Source organism: Furipterus horrens, unplaced genomic scaffold, assembly GCF_987537825.1.
Source record: "Furipterus horrens unplaced genomic scaffold, mFurHor1.1.pri manual_scaffold_9, whole genome shotgun sequence".
Lineage (NCBI taxonomy): Eukaryota > Metazoa > Chordata > Mammalia > Chiroptera > Furipteridae > Furipterus > Furipterus horrens.
Genome location: NW_028327179.1, coordinates 84335433 through 84362579, shown reverse-complemented (window position 1 = coordinate 84362579; position 27147 = coordinate 84335433). Strand labels below are relative to the sequence as shown.

Below are 27147 nucleotides of genomic sequence, written 5' to 3'. Positions count from 1 at the left end.
TTTTCTAGAACATAAAATTGCACTTAATTTTATGTAAATATCCAGTTTAAATGTGAATATCCAAGAAAACTAGAGTAATCGAGTTTGGTTGTTGTCAGTTGTACGTACTGAATTCAGGTGAAAGATGCCACTTCTTCTGGCTGAACCTACAGCAAGACAGCTAACGGGCAACAGTGAATGTCAACAATGGTAAACATTCATTTGCGGACTCATGTAGCATCCATAACATAGCACAGAGAATTGAAGAGCAACACTCAAGAGGAAAGGGACATACGGGACAGCCATAGTTCTTTGCAAGGTCTTCGGTAACAAGAGAAAGACAAAATTGTGTGGGCCAGGAGTGACCTCATCATTTAAACGATAATTTACAAACCTCTTCTCTGCACCCTGGGAAGTAGGATAGTAGTGGGGAATGGGAGGAACCACAGTGGCTATGGGAGAGTAAGCGAAAGAAATCCAAGTGAATACTCAAGTAACAGGAGTAGAAATCTATACTCTTACCATTCAGATACTTCCAGAAATGTTTTCAAGTCAAAACACACAAGCAAACAGAAGAACAGGCACTAGCTTGTATTAAAACTTCTGAGAACCCTGAAGTGGGGAAAATAATGAGCTTGGGGAAAAAGAAGCAGTATCAGTCCACAGGTGTCCAAAGCCCACCAGCTCTGGGATGGGCAAAGGAGCAAGGAGAGAGCATGTTCCCACTTGAGCACATTCAATTATATTCCTAGACAGACAGACAGGCCAGAGATATTAAACACTAACAGCTTCTGCCCTCAGAATTCATTTCTTGCTGGGTGATGAGGGTGAAAGATGAAAGGCTGTACAATTTTATTACACTGAATTTTCAGTGTGTCAGGTTCCATCAACTATCTCAGGCACCCTGGGACTAATCTGTATCTTTTAGGATGGAGACATATCTTTCTAACAGAGCCCCAATAACTGTTCTCTACCTGTTTTGTTTTATGTATATCTAATAATACCAATGGGCCCAAGATGCTGTTACAAACTGAAACAGCCTAACAGCTTCTCAACTGAGGAGCATACATTTCCCTGAACTCTGATAGTACTGAGTCCAAGCACCTCCAGAATAACTATAACTTGGTATGCAGACAGAAACGTCTAGACTGAAAGAACCATTCACTCCTCTGACAGCAGAGGATTGGGAGGGGTGAGGGAAGGAGGTGGAAGCCAAAAAGCTTTAAAAGCGAGGAGGCGGGCACCACAGAGCAATCTGTGAAGATGAGACAGACCCTGGTTCAAGTGGCAGGATAGAACCCCGGACGTTTTCATGATGAAAACAATGAGCTGTTAGTTTAATACACACCAAAAGGACAGCAAAGGGCTGGAATAACTTCTTTCCCCTTTATAAAAAATAAGAAATAAATAAAATAAGGTGACTTGAGTGACGTCGAGTCTCCCTCCTCTTAGAAGTACAAACTGGCCTAATGATCCTGGCTGTCCCAATGGCTAGAACCAACAAATGGAGCTGTCTACCAACTCTCCCATGCAGGACACAGTGCACTTGCTCACAGGAGCTGCACCAAGAGGTGACGAGGAAACAGGGTCCAGTAAGGATGGGTATCCATTATGCGGACTGTCCAGAATCAGCAGGACAGCAGAAACAACCAAATTCTGGGGACCACTGTCTGAACATAAAGGTGCAGATGTTCACAAAAAGGGGATATTTTTGCTTAGCCTCACGAAAGGTCCAACATAGTGGAACAAGGACAAAGGAGTTACATCAACATGGTTTCTAGCAGAGAGATGAAAAGGTAAGGAACACAAAGTCTCCAAAATACCTTCAGATAAACTAAAGAATTCATCCTGGGAAACAGCAATACACAAAGTGGCCACCAAGAGACACAACCCTGAACCAGACCAAGGTATTTGCATCCCAAAACAGACTGATAGAATACTAGATGGTGAGATTAAGGCCTAGGAAATGCAAACGACCCATAAACTGGCCATAGATTTTCAAAGGAGGATTGAAATGAAGTGACACCCGAAGTATGCCTAAGCAATAGGCCTGTCTTTTGCCAGGGGGAAAAAAAAAGGCATCTGTGTCCTTCAGCTTTCCCTTCTAGTCTCTGTTCTGAAAAGCTTCTTCCAAAACAGTGACAGGAACTGATGCTGTTTCATCCATAATCTATCATCCAGCCTAAACTCTATCTTGTGACCACAACACATACTTGCTTGTCAAGATTAGAGATTTAGTTCCTAAAACTATAAACACCTTACTAATAAAAATAATTTCCCAGATCCTCAGTGTTTGCTATGAGACACGAAGAACTTAAATGTCTGGATTTTGACCTGAACAAAATTTTCACGGAACAAAGCTAATTAACCCACCAAGAAATGAAACCTATAGCCCTGGCCTGCAGAAGGGCAAGGCACTGGATGACTGCACTAAACTTCCCTTGAATATAAATGCTACCGGGGGGGAAAAAAAGTAATTTATCTAAACACAGTGTAGGCAGCTCTGCAATCAGCATCTCATAAATAAAGAGAAAGTGAAGGGAAAGCATTCTAATTGATTTTAAAATTAGTCCCAAGCAAAGAAATAATCTGCCCACCAACAAGGTCGACAACAGTAAATATATACATTTATATACACCTCAGGGAAAACATGAACCTAAAAACGTCAATGAATCAAGACACCTGACCTGCTATGACAAAAGACTATTTGGGAAACCCTGAATGTGAGTAGAGGTGTTAAAAGAATGCCAATTGGGAACCAATCTGCAAAAGCACTTAAAATTCTCAACTTAACCCCTCTGGCAGACTGAACCATATCTGCACCGTGCTAATGGAATATATATACCACTAGGAGGAAAACCACCACCCAGAGAGGGAGGGCTGGTCAACCCAATGCCTGCAACCAGACAAACTAAGCTGTGTGCGACCTGGCCATCAGAACAAGTAATCCTGTTAGGAAACAGGAATATGGGAGTGCAAAACTCCCTCCTTCTGACACCAGTACACTGGCTCAAGCTGGAGGGCTATCAGAAGCAGTCAAGGAGATTAGCAATAGACCGGGAGGTAGTAAAAACGCCCCTCGAAAGCAATATATGATTTAAGTCTTAGGTCTCAGCAAACATTTTGATTTAAACATTTATTAAATGCCCACTGTATTCACGACACTCTGCAAGATTTGAAGAAAGAGGGGATATGCAACCGAGAAAACCATGCCACAGCAGCCCTCAGAGGAGTTCAGGTCTCACAGTGGAAAGCAGGCCCAGACACAAATAATCAGAACGGGATGATAGGAGGTGGGAAACACCATGTGTGGGGAAGTCTCAGGCCCAAATGCACCTTCAAGAACCAGCACAAGAAAGAGGGTTAACCGAGCACAGAACTATGTTAAATGGTCACAGGACAGTAAATATGATGATGCTGTCAACGCGGGAGACAGAGAATTACTGCAGCGCATGGGACTGAGAAGAGGCAAGAAATATGAGCACACCAGCACTAGGAAGTGTTAGATAGAAAATATAGAACTGTTTAAGGGCGATGATTAAATGAAGAGAGAAGAGAGAAAGAGATGGATTGCAAGAGGTAAATGCACATGGTTTAGGGAAGGATTAATGCCCAAGAACCACTAGAAGATGCTAAAATCCCAGAAAAATTACTTGAAGGGAACAGGTAAGAGCATGGGAAAGGCAATGCATTAACTAAAGGAAACAAAAGAAAATATAAGTTGTAACTGGGAGAAGAAAAATCAAAGGGAAAGAGGATAGGTTCTTGCTGTCTTCTCCAGGTCATAATTCACCTATAAAAGATCAGAGGAATGTATATTTTAGGAACTCTGCTATCTACTCAAACACCAATGACTTTACCTCACCACGCTGAGTCAGGCCTGCCCCTAGTGATTCCCCCCAGCTGAGGAGCAAGATGTACCTAGATATGAATCTCTTTACAAATGATGGAATCTTAAAAAGATGAGCTAAGACAGCCTCCTAATAATTTTTTTCCGTTCTCTAACAAAGAAGGTTTCAAGTGTTCTCAAAAATGCCCAGATCAAACAAATCTGAACCGTACCGATGCCTCCGCCAGCACTCCAGCATATTCTCCGTCTTTTGATCCCACTGCTGCATTTCCCCAATCTCCCCATTGGAAACCGGTGAAATGCTATAACCATTTCAAAGAGCTTTTGCTTTTCTCCAAGGTCCTTAATGCCAAGCTGGAGTCCCTCTCTAATTTGCTATTTGCCTTATGCTCCTGTCACAAGTGCGAGATCACAGTCAGTGGGTTTACTGGTTTGCCCGCTTTACTTAGGGACTGCAGCTCCACAGCTTTCTGTTGGTGTTCATCTAAGTGGCAGCATCATTTGCTTTAGGGTCCAGAGGGACCAGTCATCTTGCGTTCAGAAATCTAAACTGGAGGGAATAGGTTGAGAACCACTTTTAATCGTATCTAAATGGCAAAGGGCCCTGGGGTGCTGTGGAACGAATGGAGTTATTAGCATCCGAAACTGCCCTGCCTCTGACAAAAAGGCCTTAAGAATCCCAGGGCATCACTTATACTACACCTACCTGCAGCTCCATCTACCACCAGCTGCCTACATAGGAGACCCTGTGGGGTCAAGCCTAGGACCCCTTCCCTTGACCCCCCCCCCCCCACCTCCAAAGGCAGCAAGGGCACTAGGAGAAGAGCAGATTGCAACTTTAACAAAACCGATCCTTTTAGTGCCCAGGTCTGAATAATTAGGGGCTTTACTGTGAAAAAAACAGGGTGATGGAAATGAATACAAGATGAAAGCACAGAGCTAGGAAATGAGAAGAAAGGCTCCACCTTTTGGTTTCCACACAAAGGGATGTGGGGAGGGGAGAGGTAGAGAGAGAGAGAGAGAGAGAGAGAGAGAGAGAGAGAGAGAGAGAGAGAGAGAGAGAGAGAAGCTAAGGAAAGGAGTTTGAAGGAAAAGACCCTGCAACTGAAAGCAAACTTTCTGCACTTAACACCTGTGGGTTGGGTAAATTATGTGCCTGTTTTCAAGGTAAATTTCGGCTCTGATCTCTCTGCCCACTACAATAGCACTGCATGAGCTGACTTCATGGGGGGATAAGTCAGCACCTTCATCTGATGCTAAGGGAATGTATTTCCATTGTCATTAACACTGCAAGTGTAACACAAAGCCCAGAGCAGCCCTGGGCAATAGAGCACTAGGTTTTCCAGTTTCACATCAAAGCCGCTTGCTCTCTAGGAAGTCCTGAGATTGCACAACATGTTACCTCCTTTAAGGCAGCAGCTCAGAAATCCCATAGCCTTTCTCCAAGATTTAGCACCTGTTCCTCTGTAGCAAACAACTGGATGAAACCAACTACACAGTTTGCCCTCTGTATCCATGGGTTCCACATCCATGAATTCAACCAACTACAAATTAAAAATATTTCAGAAAAGAAAAATGTAGCGAGGCAGAGCGAGCTGGAGCCGCCCTGCGAGGGAGGCTGATGTCCCTGCCGGTGGTGCCCGGGGCCTTGGTCCAGGCTGAGAGGAAGACGAGCACCACCAGAAAAATATTTTGCATGATTACATTTGAGGTGGAATGACTTTCTTGACTTTTACAGATGAATGAAAAAAGAAAATTAGGACTTCTGATCAAAACGGTGGTGTAGGTAAACACAGCTCACCTCCTCATACAATCACATAAAATCTACAACTTAATTATAGAACAGCCATCATTTAGAACCATCAGAAAACGAGCTGAATGGAAGTCCTACAACTACAGAATTAAAGAAGAAACCACATCATACTGGTAGGAGGGGGCAGAGATGCAGAACAGGCTGATCTCACACCCCGATAAAAATCAGGAGGGATATCTAAGGAGTGATGGGTCCCAGCCCAACACCAGATCCCAGCCTAGGGTTCCACTGCCAGGTCGAGAAGTTACCATAACTTCCGGCTGCAAAAACCACCAGGGATTGAGGCTGTGGAAGACAGAAACTTTTAGGCTCTATGGCAGTTCCTCTTAAGAGGACCACAGAGACTTACTCAGACTTGCTTCCTCTGAGCTCCAGCACAGGAGCAGCAGACTGAAAGGGATCAGAGACATACGGGGATGAACTGAACTGTCCAGCATCAGGGCAAGAGCTGAGGGCAGCTTTCTTCCAGAGGGAACTGTTGACAGAGGCCACTGTTCCTTTTCTGAGCCCTCCCCACACAGAGTCACAGAGCCTGCAGGTGGGCACTATATATGAGACTCCATCAACCTGGCTCCCTCTGTTTGCCTCACCCTGGTGATTCCCTGAGGCCCTGCCCCACCCAGCTTTTGGGCCCACCCAAGCTGTTTCCAGTGGTTTTTCCATATGAATGGCTTGTCTTGGCTCATGCTTCATATTTTCCTACATTCTCTCAAACAAGCAGCATCTGGCTTTAGTGAGCCCTTGTACCTCTGGCTAAACAGCCCCACATCCAGCACTAGCAGCAACCCACCTTGGTTCATAACTTAGCCTTGCCTGGGCACCTCCAAGTCCAGTACAAGTAGCAGCCATCTGCAGATCGCTTTGTAGCTTACGCTGTGTTACCCCAGATAAAACAAAAGCAGTGGCTGACCCTGGATGTGCCAATGACAATCAAGGCTCAACTACAACAGGAGGGTGTACACAGCCCACACAGTGGATGCACCTCGAGTACCCAGCTTGGGTAATAGGGGAGGCTGTGCCACTGGGCCCTATAGGACCCCTACTGCATTAGGGCATTCTACCAAGCCTGGAGACATAGCCACACCACCTAGTACACAGAAAAAAAAAACACAGGGAGGCTGCCAAAATGAGGAGACAGAAAAGCATGGCCCAAATGAAAAAACAGGACAAAACTTCAGAGGAAGAACTAAAAATAGAGACAATAAAGCTATCATATACCGAGTTCAAAGTACTGGTTATAAGGATGCTCAGTGAACTTAGAACTTCAACAGCATAAAAAAGAACATGGAAACCATAAAAAGAAGAACCAATCAGAAATGAAGGATACACTAATTAAAATTAAGAACAATTTATAGGGAATAAACAGTAAATGAAGCCAATAATCAAATTGGCAATTTGGAATATAAGAAAGCAAAAAACACCCAACCAGAACAAGAAGAAAAAAATACAAAACAACAAGCATAGGGTAAGTAGCTTCTGGGACAACTTCAAGCACACTGACATTTGCAACATGGGGGTGCCATAAGTAGATGAGAGAGAACAAGAAATTGGAAGCCTGTTTGAAATACTAATGTCAGAAAACTTTCCTAACTTGGTGAAGGAAATAGGCATTCAAGTCCAGGAAGCACAGAAAATTCCAAACAAGATTAAAAGATGCCTACACCAAGACACATCAAAATTAAAACACAAAAGGTTGAAGACAAAGAGTCTTAAAAGCAGCAAGAGAAAAGCAGTTAGTTACCTACAAGGGAGCTCCCAAAAAACTTCCAGTTGATTTCTCAAAAGAAACTGTAGGCTAGAAGGGATTGGGAAGAAATATTCAAAGTGATGAAAAGCAAGGATCTACAACCAAAATTACTTTACCCAGCAATGCTATCATGTAGAATCAAAGGACAGAGAAAGATCTTCCCAGACAAGAACAAGTTAAAGGAGTACATCACCACCAAACCAGAATTATATGAAAGGTTAAACGGTCTTCTTTAAGAAGAATATCGAAAATACGAACAAAATGTCAACAAATACACATCTATCAACAATTGAGTATCTAAAAAACAAAATCAACAGGCAGAACAGAAATAGAATCACAGAGAACATTTTGACAGTTACCGCATTGGAGGGGTGTCAGGGGATGGGCAGCAAAGGTGAAGGGATTAAGAAGCACAAATTTCTAGTTATAGAAATGTCATGGGGATGTAAAATACAGCATAGGAAAAAAGTAGCCAAAGAACACATATGCATGACCCATGGCCACGAACATGGACAAAGGTGTGGGGACTGTCTGAGGAAGTAGGGTTGTTGGGTGGAGGGGGGCAAAGGAGGATAAAATGGGGACAACTGTAATAGCATAATCAATGAAATATAATTAAAAAAAAGAAAAGATAAACGTTATGTTTTCACTGTGTACTATGTAGCTAGGCCTAGGACGGTTTTATTTGTATTGAACATGTACAGACAATACAGTATAACAACTATTTACAGAGTATTTGCATTGTATTAGGTATTACAAGTAATCTAGAGATAATTTAAAGCACATGCAGAATATGCTTAGGTTGTATGCAAATACTATACCATTTTATAAGGGATTAGTGCATCCACAAATTCTGGTACCCATAGCGGGCCCAGGAACCAATCCCTTGGGTATAAAGAAGGAAAACTGTACCACAGGAACACCACACATCAAAGTCCAAAAAGGCTCTCTGCCTGAAGGGGTTAAGATCTCCAGAGTCAACCCTGGATTCACACTGAATAACACAGGGGCACAGTGCCACGGAAACAAAATCACCAGCATCAGCCATCCAACTGTAATCTTTCTGAGGGAACTATTACCTTGCTTTTAACTCTCCTGTCACACTTTGAAGCAACAAATCAAGCTCTAACCAAAATCTGAAGCATGAATTCTTGGGTACTACTGGAAAGCAGCTGCCTAGGGTGAAAACAGTTCCTTTGATTGTGCTGTTTTGTCCAGAGCCCTCCATCTGGCTGCAATTAGAAAGTAACCAAAAGCAGGGAATGGAGGTACACACACAACCTTCTTGCCTCTATGTATAATTTAAGAGAAATGAACTAGTTGCTACAAAAAAGGAAAATCTAATTTGCCCTATGATCCCCACAATATATAGATGTCTCAGCAGATCTATATTTGTTGACACATTAGAGGTTTTAACCCTGGCTGGTTTGGCTCAGTGGATTGAGTGTCGGCCTGCGAGCTAAGTGTTGCTGGTTCAATCTTCCAGTCAGGGTACATCAGAGAAGGAAAACTCTGACTCCAAAAAACCTCCGCTGCCTTGCGGCATACCTCTTCAGGGGAAAGGCTAAGGGAGTAAACCCCGACAGAAAATCCGGAGCCGGAGTCCCTAAGGCGGTTTGACGCTGTAGTCAACACCGGCAACTCCTGCGGCGCACCTGAAGCCAAGTTGTATTGACTCCGTCTTTCCCTTGGACCCTTCAGCTGCGAAGAGAGGGGGGGTCTGCTGCATGGGCAACAGCAGACCCTCCATATCACCCTGCCCAGGCTCTGTAGCTTCAGCTTCACCGGAGAGGACACTCCAGCGTCATCGCAAGATGTCGATTCAACACGGGAGGAGACAGATACCGTGTCACTCCCGAGTCGGACTGCACAACCATTCTCGGCGGTGCAAATAGACTCTTAAGAAGCTACACCATCTTCTCTCAAGACGGACGGCTGCTGACAAGAGGTTTTAGGGTGTGGGGAAGATAAACATTCAAAGAAATCTTCCCTGCAAGCCCCACTGGGTCTTCATCTGAGGGCTTTAGGGAGACCTAGCCTGCAGCAGGAGTCACTGCACGCCATCTGCCTGCCCTTGAGGAAGCTCATGCAGACTCCAGTTCCTTAATCTGTGCCTTCTCCCACTCTGCTCAGAACAAACAGCAACACCGTAAGCTGTCAGGGTATCTTTTTCTCCATGTAAAGCCACTGACCTCCAGAAAATGTACAAGTATTAGAAGGCAATCTCCTGAGTTTTTTTCTCAAGGCCCTCCCATCTCCAAATAATCCTCGAGCATTCTTGTGTTTCTGCCACTACAAGACCATCCCCCAATTCCTAAACAACCCTCCAGGTTTTCACTGGAGAGTTTACCAGCCCTGTTCTATTTAGGACAGCCACATATTCTTGTGCATGTTATTATGTCTTGCTCAAGGGCACCTGGCCAAGGGGACAGGGGTTGAATGGGAGCTGAAATTCAGCCTCCCTTCTATTTGCCAAACCATGTGCCCTGACATGAGGCTGCCTGGAGGAAGGGACAACCTTCTCTAATTTGTACAAAGATGCCATATGGGCTAACAGAGCTCTGGCCCCAACACCTATGTCTTCAGTACTTGGCTGTCTCCCCTTGTGCAAGAACAGCTGGTACAGAGTAAAGAAGACTAGAAACCAAAACCCCCAAGGAGATGGGTGCCTGCTTGCCCAGTCATTACAGACATAATTATACCCTCAATGGCATCTCCGGGTGATTTTTATTCCTAAATGCATATTGTAAATCTACAGTAACTTTAAGATAAACACAGAACTGAATCTTTTACCCATTACGAGTTCTGTGAAATTCTTTAAGTAGAAAGGCAAGAACTGTGATAGGGACTGCTAGAGATACATCCACAAATTCTCATTCATCGCACCATTTGCTCCCAGGGCCTTGGTCAACTTCTTGCTACAGATCAGTTTTCATCTAGTATGATCTCTTATACATGCAAATTACTGTCATGTTTTGTAAATGCAAGCCACCAACACAAGAGTACTCAAATCCAAATGTACCATTCCCAGGTTTAAAATTCTTCAAAACATTATCAAAAAGTGTGGCACACAAGTTTAACATGTGGCCCCTGCCCAACTCCCAAGCCCACCTCTCTACTCTCCATCATTGACTATTGCCTCTATTTCAGTCACACTCAATTATTTGCAGTTCATCCTATGTCCCATAGTCTCTCTCGCATCACGAGTATCCTGAGATGTTCACGGAACAAGCAAGATCTGACCCTACCTATATTTTGTACCACAAAGGCATAATACCACTCATGCACCACCCAGTGTCCATCTGTTCCCTATTTACAGACTCATCCAATTCTTGTCAGAAATTGTCTTCTCCCCCACTTTTTACTTAGCTAACTCTGAACTACCCTTCCTCAAAGCTCTCCGAGATTATGCATTCTCAGAAATTCTAAACTTTTCTTTCGTAACATAAATAAAATTACTTGTGTACTTCCCCTACTAGACTGTAATATTCCACGAGGGACTGGTTTACTCCCTAGCTGCATCCCCAGTATGGTATCTGCTGCCAAGTGTCTCCCAGTAAGTATTTACCAGTGATGATGGACCCATTCACCTGAACTCCTCATTAACGCATTTAACTTATTTCTTATGTGAGCCTCATTATAGTCTTCTAAAAGAATAACGAACAGTAAGGGCAATCATTCCTCACTTTTCAATCAAAAGCCAAGTGTTATAGACTCTTAGTGCTAAATCTTACTTAGAACTTCCTTAAAATGGAGAAAAATTCTCAGGAGCTTAAGAAAAGAGAAGAATAGATAACCTCCCTTGGGGTAAAGAACAAGGAATTCTATCAAGAGGATCCTGCCTACAGGATCCTAGGGCATATATTCCAACAACTCCTCGTTGTCTGCTAGGCTAGGGAAAATCCATCCATTGCACCTGAGGAGTTACAAAGGATCCTAGGAAAAGTAAAAATCCTCAGTAATAGTTTCGTTCTTACTCCAGAAAACCTGCTAACATTCTACCTAAGCTATAACACTCCCAGGCCTTCCTAAAATCTGCTTAAAATTCAGCTACATGGTCTACATTAACATAATGCTTTTGGCTGATGATGCAGGCACAAAAATTAACGTTCAAGAATTTCAAAGTTGTGGTTGCTGTGGGAACCTTAATTCCAACTGTGTGGCACAGATGCGGGATTGTGGACTACTCCCAATACTGATAAAATTGGAGATGTATATTTACTCTGTGCAATGAGGCAGAGCTACAGTTACTGAGAGAAACTTATTCTGGCACTTCTAGGCTTTCATGCATTTAAATTCTCAACCCTACCACAATGCTGTTTGCTGCATTAAACTGCCTCCTCCATAGGGGAAAAAAGTGGAGAGAATGAACTGATTGGCCACACATTCAAAAAACCCATTCTGTATGTGTATCTTATGCATAATCTGATTCAAAAGACAATCATGATATTTTTATTTCACTCTTATGAGCTGTCTGTAAACTCTCATGCAAATAAAAACAGCATAAATTTCAACTTGTGAATGCACTAAGTCATGTGGGCCTGCAAAACATCAGAAAAGTAAATTTCACATCTTTAGAACTACAACGTAGATAAAATTTAAAAGTAGCTAGCACTAACTGCAACCATGCTTTTAAATTTATGAAAACTGTCCAAACATTTGCCTGTGTCACTGGCTTTCACTGAAAACTCAGTTCTGTGACCAGTCAACAGTTACACACTTCAGTTATCAGAGGGCAAAAACAGGAGTTGTAACGGTGTCTGTAACAAGACACAAGCAAACAAACAAAGTTCAATCTCAATCCCTATTCCCAAAAATGAAAATCCCTATTCGTAACGATGGAAAGAAAAGGACCTCAAAATTTAAAACAAAATTGTCTGCAGATTACCAATTCTTACAGTTTTCATCCTAAGCATAACTTCTCAAAATTGATAAACCCAAAGCATAAACTGGTTAGGAAGGCACTTATGCTGCCATAAGAGCCAACCAATACAGCCAAACAGTGTAACTAATTATTATAGTTACTACTTGCCAGAGATGACTAGGTGACCCCACAAAATATATGTAGGAATATTCGTTTCTTCTCACAACAAATACATATGGAACTAGCAAATCAAAATGACCAGTAGAAACAGGCCTTACTACCATGCATGTGAGATGCAGACCTTCTCCTCTCCTTCTTCTCAGAAAAACAAGATCCCCCTAACAAATAAAACTCATCCACCACCTCGTATATCCCAGCCCTGACTCCTCCCAAGCCTCTGAGGGAGGAACACCAGCAGTGCCCACCCATAATGCAGTACAGCAGCACGTGTGCTTCCAGAGATTAAGGCCTGCCCAGTAACAGCTAGGCTTAAGATATTAGGAAATACTGTGGAGATTTAAAATACTTGCCTTCTAGCATTCTCAGACATATGTACCATACTTAACTACCTCTCCAGCCCCTTCCACTTGGTTTTTGAAGAGAGGTTCCACTGCTTCCCTATTCTCACCTGTGTGTTCTCCCCCTCCAGCCTTGGGGGACGGATGCTGGACAGGTGGATGGTCTTGTAGTCACCAGAGTTCAGCTTCACAACAATGGCATCAGCATTCAGCACCTGCATCACCTGTGGGCATGAAGATAAAATGCTTAAACCTGCTTCAATGGCCCAGATACCGCAGTACACATGCTAAGGAACAAGGCCCTCCACAGTCAGAGGGAGAAAAGTGAGATCAACAGTCATTGAGGTAGATCTGATAACCTTCATGAGGCAACAATCTTGGGGAAAAAACTTATGTTACAACCACCAGTCCCCGAAGACCTGATTATGACTTTTCAATGAGCAGAATCTCTATCACTTATAAAGATGGTCAATCTTTTATCTTTTGCCCTGACCAAGACATGTGGTTAACTACAAAGCTTACAAACTAGAAACCCAGTCTCTGCTTGTTATTGAAGATTTTCCTGGAAGCAGGTTCTAAACTAAAATTAATCCCTACCACCACATGAATCTAGGAAAAGAGGCAATAGCTGGATTAGAAGAAAGTACCAGCACTAGATGAGAAAGAAGCCAAGTAGGATGCCCAAAAGAGAACAGGAAAATCAAAAGCAAATGAAGAGCAAAGAGAACTGTCATCTCAGCATGGAAAAGGTGTCAATCTCACAGGCGGAAAACATTAAATTGCCAAGACGTTACTTCCGCTACTTTGAAAATCATCTTTTCAGAACAATACTAGGGGAACTTTGTCCTGGAACCCAAACTCAGGTGCCACTGAGCCCCACTCTTGGTTGAAAGATTAACTTCCAGTCTGAGATAACTTACAAGGAAAACTACTCAAAAAGTAAAAGCACAAATATTTCTCTGTGGAAGTTATCAGGACACTCCACTTATGTGCAAGAAGAAAATTCCACTAAAACCAGGCTAGGACCACATCAGGGTTACAACTAAACCTACAATTCAGCCAGTATCTAATTCATCTAATTATACTCAGAGCCTTTTGTTATAAGGCTGTTTCTTTCTTCCTTCCTTTCTTTCTTTCTTTGCAAGCTACACCTTGCTACAACGTAGCTATTGATTACAAAACAGTGTCACCATCCCCTTCATCTGCAGAATCACCTCTTCTGGGCTTCCGTCAGGCCCCATCAGGATCCAACACACGGCCAGACAAACTGCAGGGTCTCCTGCCACAGTGAGCACTGACTCCCCAAGTGAAACAAAAGGAGCTCACTTTCCTTGCTGTGGATAAAAGAGCCCTTGCTAGCTACTGCCTGGAGGCTTCAGATCTTGAGAACAAATACACCCATTTACTTGCAGACTCCTCCAAAATGGCCATCCTCTACCTTTTTCCAAAGAACTAGCCAACCACACACCAAAAAGAGTGATTTAAGGGACAATCTGAAGAAAGAGCAAAAAGCAAAAATAAGAGAGAACTTATACATAAGAGGAAACAGCAGGAGGAAAGTGTCATCAAGTAGAATGGGTGAAATAGGAAAGATGATCATTGCAACTGAGCTGTAAATCCATGGAAGGCTGACTGCGGCTGGTGGATAAAAGACATCCTTGAGTTTTACCACCATAAATAATGGAAGTCATGTACAGAAAACCAGCCCATTGACTGGAAAAGTAATGGAAGTCTGAAAAACAGCTGAGTAGATTGGGCGAGAAGGGGAGAAATATACAGTTTTTTAAAATTATATTTACTGGGTCAACACAGGCTTATAACATTACAGTAGTCCCTCTCTATATCCCATTTCACTTACCATGGCCTCACTGTATCACAGGATTTTTAAAAATATTATATGTAATTATTTATCGCCAATTTTTCACTATATCGCGGGATTTTGCGGTACTGTATACGTATGTTGTTAAAGTTACGTAGGTTTAAGAGTGTAGAATATGTTTAAGAACATAAGTAATGTTTATAAAAGTGTGGAAAAGGTTAATAAGGGAGTGGGAAAGGTTAATAAGGGACTGGGAACGGTTTACAAGTGTGTGGGAAGGGTTTATAAAGCCTTAAAATATATATAAGTACTAAAATAAATGTAAGGTTCCTACTTTGCGGATTGTCACCTATCGCAAGGGGGACGGGGCGGGGGGGCCTAGAATGTAATACCTGCAATAAGTGGAGCAATACTGTACATAAATTTCAGGTGTACATTATGGCACATCTGTATATACTCAATGTGTGCTCACCACCCAAAGGCTAGTTTCCTTCCATTATCATACACTTGACCCCTTTACTCCTCCACCTAGCCCCTCTTCTAATTTTCCACTATACATAAAGTTAACTTGCAACTCCCAAAGCAGCAAAAACCCAGTCTCAAATAACCACAGCCATTCTCCCATAACCTTTATGACAGATCTGATCATCATCACAAAGGCTAACCCCTAAAAACCAAACAGCCAGAACCTAAAACTCACCTGGCCAGAAAAACTTGGTGAAGTCCAAAGGTAATGAAAACTATGGTCTTTGGTCACACTAGGACCAAGTCAAGGTCAGCACTGATTACCTAAGTATGGATGGTATCAAAGGGCATAAGACCCTCCAAATCAAAGAGCCCCTTATGCCAGCCCAATCACAAAAACATGTCCATAAGTGTAGAACTTAAAAATAGTCCATAAGATATAACCAAAAATACAGATCCAGTAACTGAATGAAAAAGAGTGCATCTCATTCCAACTACCATCTAGACAATAATGTCAAATAAAAAACATCCATCATAATGAAAACTTCCTCTCATTCCCTAAAGATACCATCAGTAGCTTGGAGAACTGACCAAACAGAGAAAAAAAGATTTACCTATCCTTTAAATTCTAACATTTGAGTGAAAGAAAACAAATTATTTGGATGACTGAGCATTCCAAGGGTGAGGTATTCATGATCAATGCCAGTCTGCTACCCCACCTTCAAACCAGAGAAGAGAAGTTCCACAAAGCCATGCCAAACAAAATGGCTAAGCAAAGCAAACCACTACTGCTCCTCTCTCAAAGGTACAGGACCATGGCCCAAAGGAAAGTAGGGAAATTGTCAGGCACCTCAGATGAACACACATCATTTCCTAAATCTCAATAATGAAAAGAGCTACACATTCCTCTCACACCAAAACTCTTATTGTCAATTGCCAAAAACACTGAAAAACTTCTATGATCAAGAAATGAAAAATATCTAGACACTCTCCCCTCCCTAGTCATGCTCAGAGAGGAATAAAAGTAGGGAAAGTATCACAGTGCTCACATCTTCACCCCCAGATTATAGAATGTGAAGGTCTAAGCATAACCCTGTGACAAGTTACTGGTGTTCGTCAGCCCCCCATAATGCATTAGCAGCAGCAACAGCAGCAAATGGATTCCTGAAGCTGTAAATTTCAGGCCACAGCAACCGACTTTCTCTGTTCGGCATCTCCCTGATTAGAATCCTCCTCTTCAAGACCTGCACACTCAGACGCTGCCAGCTAAAAGAGGTTTGGCTTCTGGTGAAGGGGTGTATGGTGAGTGCATGTGTATGTGTCTGGGTGTGTATTTAGGGGGATTTACGACTTACTATTCCTCTGTAAATTGTGTCATTACTGTCCAGAGAACAAGCAGCTCCAGAGCTGAGGCATGGAAAAGGCAATAAAATAGTGGTGCTAGTCACGTAAGTAAAATGCAGAGTGGATTACTACCCAAAGCCTGCTCATCGGCACCGTTACAGACCACATTTATAACAGTGATATTTCTTATGGTGCTTTTCATCAGGATAATTCTAAGTATGCCCACATCACTCGCTTTCTCCACAAGCTACAGATTCCTATTCAACCTACCCCCACATACACCCACCATACCACACACTCTAGGAGAGTACCTAAGGCACAGCAGAAATCTACACTAAAAAAAGTCACTAACTGGACTCAAAATACATGGCCTAAATCCATATCCCTCCCCATTTCTTGAAGCCCAAACATAAAATAAGAAATGAGTGGTGTGTTAATGACAGGTGTAGGCCAAGGGCTACCACAAGTTAGGAGAAGTGCAGAGTGCTGTCAGGAGTAAGGGACATTCATTCCCATCTCTGGCCTCCTGCCATACTCCCCATCTGCAGAGCCCATCCACAGTGCTCACCACGGTGGTGAAGGGCTGCTGCTGCTCGGCTTCTTAAAATCCTACAGTGCATATACGACGAGCAAAAAGAGCCTACAACAGCCTCCTGAGCTACGAAGACACTCAGAAGAGCTCCCCAGCCACAACTACCAATATTCCCAAAGCTAACTAAATTATCAGTACCAGATAGGAATAAAGGGACCAGCAGCCCAAAAGGGGTTTTCTAGGCACCAGCAGGAAATGCCCTTGATGGGGCCACTGGGAATCGGACACCAAATACCTTTTCTACTCTCTGAAATCATGACATCTAGCTCCTTCTCCTGCTCCCTAAGGCTATATGCTATGTCTATTCTCCCCAAAACTAATACTGTAAGCAGCACCAAAAGTGGGTGAAATAAGGAATAAATACCCCACAACTATTATAGCAATGGCCTGGAGTCACTACATAGTCCCTTCCCTGTTCCCCAGAAGAGTACAGCTGTTACCCTGTGTCCTCAACAAAATACTAAGCACAACATTTCCTGATACAAATTCCTCTAGGCCCCTAAGCATGATCAAACAGACTGGATACTGTAAAAGGTACTTCAAAGGAAACCAGACACAAATTCCCACAGATGGGCAACCTCCAAAATACTGGACCAGAACTCCTCAAAATTGTCAAGGTCATCAAAAGCAAACAAAGTCTGAGAAACTGCCAAATCCAAGAGGAACCTGATGAGACATGACAACAAAATTTGGTGTGCTATCATGGACAAGATTCTGGAACACAAAACAGACATCAGAGAAAAACTAAGGCAATCTGACTAAAGTATGGACTTCAGGTGATAATTACATATCAATATTGGTATATTACTTATCACTGTGCCATACGCATGTCAGACAACAGGAGGAGAAACGGGGGAGGGGGAGAGAGGGAAGAGTGGGGAACTCTCTGTACTATCTGCCCAATTTTTCCGTAAATTTAAAACTGTTCTAAAAAATAGTCTCTACTTAAAAAGCCAAGTAAATATTTTTTACAAATCTTTTCTAATTCAATCATTTTCTTTTCTTATCAGCTATCAGTTTGCTAACTTCATCTATAAACTAAGTCTTGATATCTTTTTGGTATAAGAGAGGCCACCTTTCATCTGAAAGCCTTATACAAAAATGTCAAGGAAGTGGCTAGTATTTTTTTGTTCTCCCCACATTACCAAATGTGAATATAATGGAAAAGTCTAGATAATGACAAAAATATCAAGAAGTATCCTTGCCCTGGCCACGTGGCTCAGTTGGTTGGAGCATCATCCTGTATACACAAAAGGCTGCAGGTTCAATCCCCGGTTGGGGCACATACGGAAAGCAACTGACTGATGTTTCTCTCTCACACTGATTTCTCTCTCTCTTTCACCCCACCCACATCCCCATCTCCCTCTATCCCTTCCCCTCTCTAAGCATATCCTTGGGTGAGGATTATTAAAGAAAAAAAAATGTATCCTTGCTTTAAAAACCATTTTAGAGAGGCATGATAATGAACTCCATTCAAAACTATGGCTGAACACATAGCAAACAATAATCGAGGCCAAATCAAGTTTAGTACTAGGACCCACTGCATCCGTGGATAGCTTATAACCTCCCCTCCAAAACTGGACACGGCCACCAGTACCAGACAGTTCACTACTTAGGGCGACCCCCCAGACAGAGCCCTAGGGGGTAGGCTCCTTGAAAGCAGAGACCACTTCCCATTCTTTTGAACTACCTCAAAACGCCTCTTTCAGGACTCTGTATCTGTAAGCAATCAATTGGTAGAGAACCAAGCTAGAGGCCTCTAACCAGGCAGGGTAACAAAAAGACTCTACCTCCTGAGGACACACTGCCCACCCTCACCAATGCCCCCCCAAAAACACCCCCCCCCCCCCCAGTGCTGTGTTATTCAGGTCTGTGAAATCTGCAAGGCCCAAGCATCCAGCAGCAGGGACAGGGAAGCCAAGCCACGTGCTCAGGGGACCATATGGCTACAAACAGCACAGATCAGCTAAAACGCCACAGGGAAGGCAGGCAGGAAACTGGCAAGCCACGACAGGCACAAAAGTCTCAAGTAGGCTCAGCTAATCACTGTGAAATGAACATGCTTCTCTGCTAACCTGGAGAGACAAGGCGAGTCCCCCCTTGCATTTCTTTCCTTAAGAAGTGAAGCTGCTTAAGCAGAGAACAGACACCAGTCTTTCAGTAGGCCACATGTATCAAGAGGCTTTGCTCAGTTACGAATTTCTCAGAAGTGATACTCTTAGCCAATAGTCTGATTTACAGTGTTCCATCAGTTCCAGAAATCACCTAGTGTCCCAGAGGCATTCAGTTAAAGAGTTCATAGGTCGCCTTTTGTGGCCCTTTCAGGGTATTTAGCTGTTACCTGTGCGATTAATTCCTAGGAGACAGGGTAGCTGCTGAAGAAAGAACAACTGTTTGTTCAGGTCTTATAGTCACCTCAGAGCAGAATCCTTCAGCAAAAACTTGTACAACTGTCAGACCATGTACATGAAGGCCCCAGGCATCTTAGGACCTTTTTAGGTTCCCTTGGAGTTAACAGACATTTTAAATCTTGTAAAACAACTACAAAACTGCAGGTGGGTTCTAGGTTATAAAAAGAAATGCAGATCATTTTTTTTTCTCTCACATTTACTGCTGATATCCTGTGTTCTACAAGAGGGGTTGGCAAACTATGGTCCAAAGGCCACACAGCCCACTGCCTACGCTATAAATAAAGTTTTATTGGAGCACAGCCACATGTATTCACTCACATACAGTAGTCCCTCTCTATATCTCAGCCTCACTGTATCACGGGGATTTTTAAAAATATTACATTTAATTATTTATTGCGGATTTTTTGCTATATTGTGGGATTTTGCGGTACTGTATACGTATGTTAAAAGCTACATAGGTTTAAGAGTGTAGAATATGTTTAAGAATATAAGTAATGTTTATAAAAGTGTGGAAAAGGTTAATAAGGGACTGGGAACGGTTTATAAGTGTGTGGGAAGGGTTTATAAAGCCTTAAAATATATATAAATACTAAAATAAATGTAAGGCTCCTATTTCGTGGATTTTCACCTATGTCGGGCGGGGGGGGGATCTAGAACGTAATACCTGTAATAAGTGAGGGAATACTGTATTGTCTACAGCTGTTTTCTTGCTACAGAGGCAGCACGAAGTAGTTGCAACAGAGACTATATGGCCCATAAAGCCTAAAATATTTATTCCATGGCCCTTTAAGAAAAAGTTGGTCTACCTCTGTTCTACAACATATTAAAAAATGAACACACATAGGGTTATACATACACTAGTTAACATTTCTGGAGAGTTATTTGTCAAATATGCTCCAAAGCATTCCTAAGGAAATAACTGCCCTTTACACAGAGATTTATTCCATTTTCTAAATAATGGAAAAATTACAAACTACATGAATGTCAAACTTTTGGAGATTGGTTAAATAAATTATGTATTCAGCCTTACAATGAAGAGGAACATTATGAAAAAACTAAAGCAGGCTCAAACATTTACTTTGGCTCCCTCCCTATCTCTAAACAAAAATAAAAGAATTTATTTTGTTATTTTACTGCCATAAGCTCAAAAGGACAAAGATTAATAGGAGAAAAGAACACAGCAACAAAACTCTGGGAGCTGGAAAGCAGATGTATGAGTGGTAATAGTCTTCAGACTCACAAAAGCTAAATCCTGAGCTAGTGGTGAGAAAACACAATAGCCAACCTGATTTATACTACAGACTTCCCTCATTATCAAAACTTGGATTGGTTTAAAACTTATGTAAGCATCTGGATTCCAAGATATACATCCATACAGAAGTCTATTGCTTCTAACCCAGTGTTCAATACCTCATTCATAAATACAAGAGACAACCAAGGACCCCCAGATAGCTGAGGAAAACATCTAATATGAAAAGTAAGGGACTAAAATAGCCAAAAGGGTTTAAAAACAACTTGGAGAACAAAGACTATGAAGGGAGAAAAAAATTTTCAAATGATTTTAATAATTTCCTCAGAATGATATGATATTCATCCTGAAACAAGTGTTTGATTTTTTAAAATACTAATAAGAAAAACATTCAGAGGGAAAAAAAGGTGAGAAATTAAAATACAGTATCAAAAATGAAATAATAAAAGGACTGAAAGGTAAATATGAAAAAATCTAGAAAGAACAAAGAAGACAAAAAGATGGAAAATAGGAGAAAAAAAAATTAGAAGCCCAGTTCACAAAGTCAAATATCCAAACAGGACTTCTAGAAAACAGAGAGCAGAGAAACTAGGTGGAAATCAACAATACAGCTAAAGTTCCCAGACATAAAGGATTAAAAATTGAAGCATATAAGGGAGGATCCAAAACAAACAAACAAACAAACCAGAATTATCTTCTAGAGGGCAGGCTCCTTGTGGTACAGGCTTCCTCAGATAGGTGAGTGTTCTAAAAACCCATCTGTATCAGTATATAAAAGCTGGCGTTGTTGTGAGAGGCTACATTTGGCTTCTGTGAATTTTTTTGTGAAGACTCTTTTAATGCATCTGCCCACTTGATAACTGGTGATTTATGAGCGCACCTGTCCACACTGCAGTTTTGAGGGGTCCACCTTTGTATTATGTTCAAACATGAAGAAACAAAGTGCATCACTATGCAATTTCAGGATAAAAAAAATTGCTAAAATCTTGCAGAAAGAAAAAAACAAATCATATAAGAATGGGGAATCCAGTTTCAAACACTGAAAATACAAGAAAACAAAAACTTTCTAATAGTTAAATGACAGTGGAGCAGTGTCCTCACAATTCTGAAGGAAAATAACTTCTAACAAAATTCTATACCCAGCTGAACTATCAATCAAGTATAATTATAAAATAGACGTGAAAGATCTCAAAATCTTCACCTACCAACTTTCTTTTCCCAAGAAGCTAGAGAACCTGTGACACCAAAATAAAATATTAAATCATAAAGAAGCAGCCATGGGATCCAGTAAACATAGTTCAAACCCAGGTATAAAAGCAAAGAAAGATAATGGTAAAGAAATCCAATGAAGACAGCTCTGTAACAGGAAAAAAGAACTAGTCTAGACTGGTACAGATCCTAGGAAGTATTATTGAAAAAGATAAAATTAAACCGAATCTTTGTTTTGAGAGAAGATTTTTACAGTATATAAAAAATAATATATAAAATTTAAAAGTTATTAAGTCTAGATAAAACAAAAAATTGTACAAGAAATGAAAAATCAGCAGAATATGCTATATGGCTTGGTGGTGATTAGCATATGCCCACTAAATTTGGAATATTACTTTAACCAGAATTATGATATAGTCCTCAATGGAAGGATTAGGCAAGATTAAATGCACACCCATGTGAATATGTGTGTGTGAGAGGAAAAACTAAATGCTCATCTTTCATGGTGTGAAAAAGCGGTTACCCTAACACTGAAAAACGTGAAAAGGGCAATACAAACATTCTATTCAGAGATAGAGAATGTCAAGAGTTAAAAATGGCTGCCTCAAGGGAGAGGAAAAATGAACTAGTTCATTTCTTAAAAAGGCCAGAGTTCTTTAAATTCATATTAAAAACTTACAAATATAAAATTATATGCAAAAGATTATAGATCATTACTACTCAAAAGTAGCTATCAGTCTGCAATGAGATAAGGAGTTTGTACCAGAACACAAATAAACTACATACATCACTGACAATTTTTCTATAGCAAGCTTTGCTTGATGAAAGAAGCAATGCCTTGATTTACATTCTGGCTGGCTCAAGCTCCTTACATTGTATCAAGGCACTTTGAGAAGCATGAATATAGATAGGTGAAGGGTCAACTAAGTTTTCTGTAAAGGAGCACAGAGCAAACACCTTAGGTTTTGCAGGACATATAGCTCTCACAAATACTCATGAAAACAGCTGTAAACAATTATGTAAAATGAATAGATATGGCCACATTCCAATTTATTCATGACACTGAAATTTGATTTCATCTTACTTTCATGTGCCACAGAACTTTTATTTTCCCTGTGTAAAATCCATTCTTAGCTTGTAGACCATACAAAAACAAGTGGTGAGTGAGACTTGGCCCGTGGGCCATAGTTTGCCAACCTCTATGATCGATAGTAAAATCCACTTTGTTAAAAAGAAAGCTGTGTATGCCCTGGCCGGTGTGGCTCAGTGGACTGAGCACCAGCCTGCAAATCAAAAGGTTGCTGGTTCAGTTGCCTGTCAGGTACATGCATGGGTTGCGGCGGGGTCACCAGTTGGGGGCTTGTGAGAGGCAACCGATTTATGTTTCTCTCTTACATCGATGTTTTTCTCCCTCTCTTTCTCCCTCCCTTACCCTCTCTCTGAAAATAAACCTAAAAAATATTTTTAAAATTAATATTTTAAAAAGCTGTTATAGTAGTTTCAACCAACATAAGTGTCTTCTCTTTTTTACTTTGTTTTAAAAATAAAAATAATGCTGAAGAATTTTAAAAATCAAAGTTTTAAAACCATTCATCTACCTACAAATATACTTTTCTCTCCATTCTCTAAGCAGGCCTATATCCAAATGACCTAAATTTATGTTTGAGTTATTCCAGAAGAATGATTATTCCTCATAATCCTCAATCCAATAGTTATTAGAAGCAATCTCCTCTATCCTGGCATTGTAATGAATAAAACTTAATTGTAATGAAAACAGCCTCACTCTGTTTTAAAACTAAACAGACAAGACCACAAACAAAAAACAGATCCTGGATTTTTAAAATAGAGGAAATGTTTCTAAAGCCAGCTCTCCCTTTTCTCATTAGAACATTCATATTTAAAATAATGCAATGCTACTGACTCAGACATCTAATATTTTAGATTTCTTCAGGAATGCCTTAGTTCCCAACCAGCAAAGGCCCCAAACCCTCAAAATCTTCTAGGTTTCTCTACAACTGAGGAGGAGCTGGTAGCGACAGTGCAGGTTAATGGGACCCTCCTAAGCCTCATTTACATCACTAATATCACAGGTCCTCAAAGTGGATGGCAACAATGGAAGGCCTGCCTCCCTTGTTGACTGAATGATCATCCTTTCATTGTGCAGCAACAGTCTTCAAACAGAACAGACTCCAGGAAACGAAGCACAACCAAGTTCCAGTTAGGTGGAACAGCCAACATTCAAGTTTCCAAGCTAGCACAGTCCTCACACAGAAAGAAAGGAGGGATCCATTCTGGTCTGCGTCAGAATGGGAAAATGCGTAGGAGAGTATCCAACCAGAGACTACTCCCACTGATGTCCACTAAAAGGCACAATTATGGTTAACCTGACGACTGCTTAGAAACCACATACTAGAAGACGGAGAGAAGCCACTTGAGCACTCTGTGACCTATTGCTCTGGGCATCATAAAAAAGAAAGTGAAAAAAATCAGTCAATTCTTCAGAGACTTGGTTAAAATTGTACCATTCTAAGATAAATCATTCCAGGATTTTTCAGGCTGATAGTGCCACCTAGTGGCTTTCCATTTTAACTGTTAGGCGACACGGGACAGTCACCTCTCGGAGAATATGATATTTAACCACTTTCAGTCCATAAAGACAAAGATTCCAGCATTTCGTGCCAAAAGTAAAAGTAGGTTGGGAAACAATACAGCATTTGGGGAAAGTGAGGAGAACAAGTCTGCCGCACGGTATAAACCCTGTAACTAAAAAAAGCACGGCACTACTGCTAGAACCAAACCATCTATTTAGTAGCTCCAGTTCCCATCGAAGAAATCCATTCCAGAACACAGCAGTGGAGAGCTCTCAAGGGGAAAAAAAAACAGGGAAAAAATCACAATAGAAAAAATTCAAAAGCACAAGAGTCCCAAAACAAAAAAAAAGAGAAACCTGAGGTCATATATTTTTGGACATAGGGAATCTGAGAGAAATGGCATTTGCCAGGCAGACAAAAAAAACCCCTAAAAGATGAGTATTATTTCAAAATTGCAATATCTACAACTTTAACCCATGAACTTCTAATGAAGTTATGAAAATTTACAAAAAAAAAATTTAAGTTCTTATGGTGTCTAAGTCCCCTAAAATACACACACATGCGTGTAATTGTGCAAGTACATCTACCCATCACTCATTTGCCTTGAAATAAAAATGCTTCAGCTCTTGACCGATTGTTCACATTTTTGTATTACCAGTACAGTAGCCTGACAACAATCTCTATGCATCTTAAGATGCTGAGAATGACTCACCTTGGCAACAAACTGCTTGTCCTTTTGGTCCAAGTTAGCAGTGGGAGCCACATAGTCTCTCCATATTCTCAGCCTGCGCTCCTTGGCAAACCTGCCAACAGAGCAAGGATGCAAATAATTCAGACAAATTAGATCAGTAAAGGGAATCCACCATCACCATGGGAGCAAACAATACAGAATCCTATCCTACCTCACCGACAAGGCACCCAGGAGAAAGGCCACCAGTCAAAGCCGAACAAAGTGTGACAACAGCCACAAGAAAAAGTCTATAGCAATTGTAACTATGCAAGATGCATATCTAAACCATAAACCCATGGCTGGTAGACTCAATACAAATATGCAATTTTCTGAGCATAAACAATTCAAGTTCACCTTAATGATTAGCTCTTTGGAGTTCTTCAATAGAGATTTACTAACAATGCAACTAAGGCAAACACAGCATGTAAAACAGCAGGCAAGTAGTCACAAACTATCAAAATATGACTTGTATTCCTTGGTCAAAATTTCTTTTATAATGATAAGCACTCTCTAAAAAAATCCATAAAATCTCCAACAGATGTTATAAAACATGTAGATACTACTGTCATTATACTCACTTTCTTCAGAGAGAGGCAGCAACTTAAAGAATGCAGTAAGAACTACCAACCAAAATAATAATTTAGAATAATGGACTGACAGAATTTTCTGAACAACAAAAAAAATTTAGAACATCACTGAATAATCAGAGATATTTGGGACATTGTACTTGATAACAGTATTGTATCCTTCAAATTTAATTGTGGAACATAAAGACTAATACAACTTTTATATAATAATTGTGTTTTCCTCAATCAGACCATCAACCATTGTCAGACATGCCATATCAAATGCCCCAGATTAAAATATTTTATCAGAAGTTGCAAGTACTCCTGTTTAGAGGTGTAGAAGAATGGAAAAGCTCTAAGAGAAGGGAAGAAAATTATAGTCCTCTCTTAGCTGTGTGCCTCAAAGGCAAACATGTGAAGTTATCAAGACCAGTATAATTCCTTCACTCTGAAATGAACCATACAACAAGCCTGAGAGTGGAACATTATCATCAGTGGTCAGTTAGTCTCTGCTTAATTTATCCTGGGAGGTGGTGGCTGGGATTCCCAAACCATTGTCTCTATTCATCTACTCTTGCTACCTGCTTCATTTTCTTTTATCTACCCCACCAAGTGAATGAGGTTCACCTCCACCTAGAAATACTTGACCTTGACACTTGAAATTGCCACCAAACTTTAAAATGCGACTATCTTTTTTTCTGGAAATAAGTTATTTCCACATCTGCACCTAGCCAAAAACATGACAACAGCACCTCACAGTTTCATTAGTATTTATAATTGAAACATAATTTTAAATTGATCAGAGTATTAGGCCTCACAACAGCATTAAATGGTCCTGTGTTAGGTCCATAGGCTCTATCTTTCCATAATATCCCTGGTTCCAGCCTGCCTGTTTGAAAGTAGCTGGTAAGCAATTTCATCCTCCTCAAATGAACCTAAAGTTTATTTCATCCCAAATGCCTAAAACCCAGAATTTGAGAGGCTTGTTTTTTTTTGTTTGTTTTTTGTTACAGTGACCTGGAAACATTAAAAAAGCACATCAGGTGAAGCAAAATGTCTGAGAAAAAATCTAGGTCCTTAACTATTGTATAGCATTGAATTCCACTGAACCTAAAGACCTGGAAGTTCTCTATGAGATCCTAGTCCCTTTTGGAATATCCCTAATCCTTTACTGAAATAAAACAGACACTGACGTAGATGAGTGAGAGGTCACTAGATTTCTTTCCCTAAAGATCCTTAATAAGATCCTTGGCTGGAAGGCTTCCCTGACAGACCTTACCTCTCAGCTGCCCTCAGCTTTTCTGCACCCCGAGTGTACACTGCAATCGACCAATCCACACAGCGTGCGAAACCTTCCTTCAGGAGGAGCTCTGTGATGTTGCCATTCTGAAAAACAAGGC

General features: G+C 41.1%; 1 protein-coding gene across 1 annotated transcript in view; it reads right to left on the bottom strand.

The window, feature by feature from the left end:
• SND1 (staphylococcal nuclease and tudor domain containing 1) overlaps nucleotides 1-27147 on the bottom strand; it is a 427097-nt gene that overhangs the window by 356681 nt on the left and 43269 nt on the right. Inside the window, exons 8-10 of the mRNA XM_090287466.1 lie at nucleotides 27027-27133; nucleotides 25164-25254; nucleotides 12882-12995 (exon numbers count right to left, since the gene is read on the bottom strand). Of these exons, the coding sequence (XP_090143592.1) occupies nucleotides 12882-12995; nucleotides 25164-25254; nucleotides 27027-27133 (312 nt within the window). The remainder of the gene's footprint in view (nucleotides 1-12881; nucleotides 12996-25163; nucleotides 25255-27026; nucleotides 27134-27147) is intronic.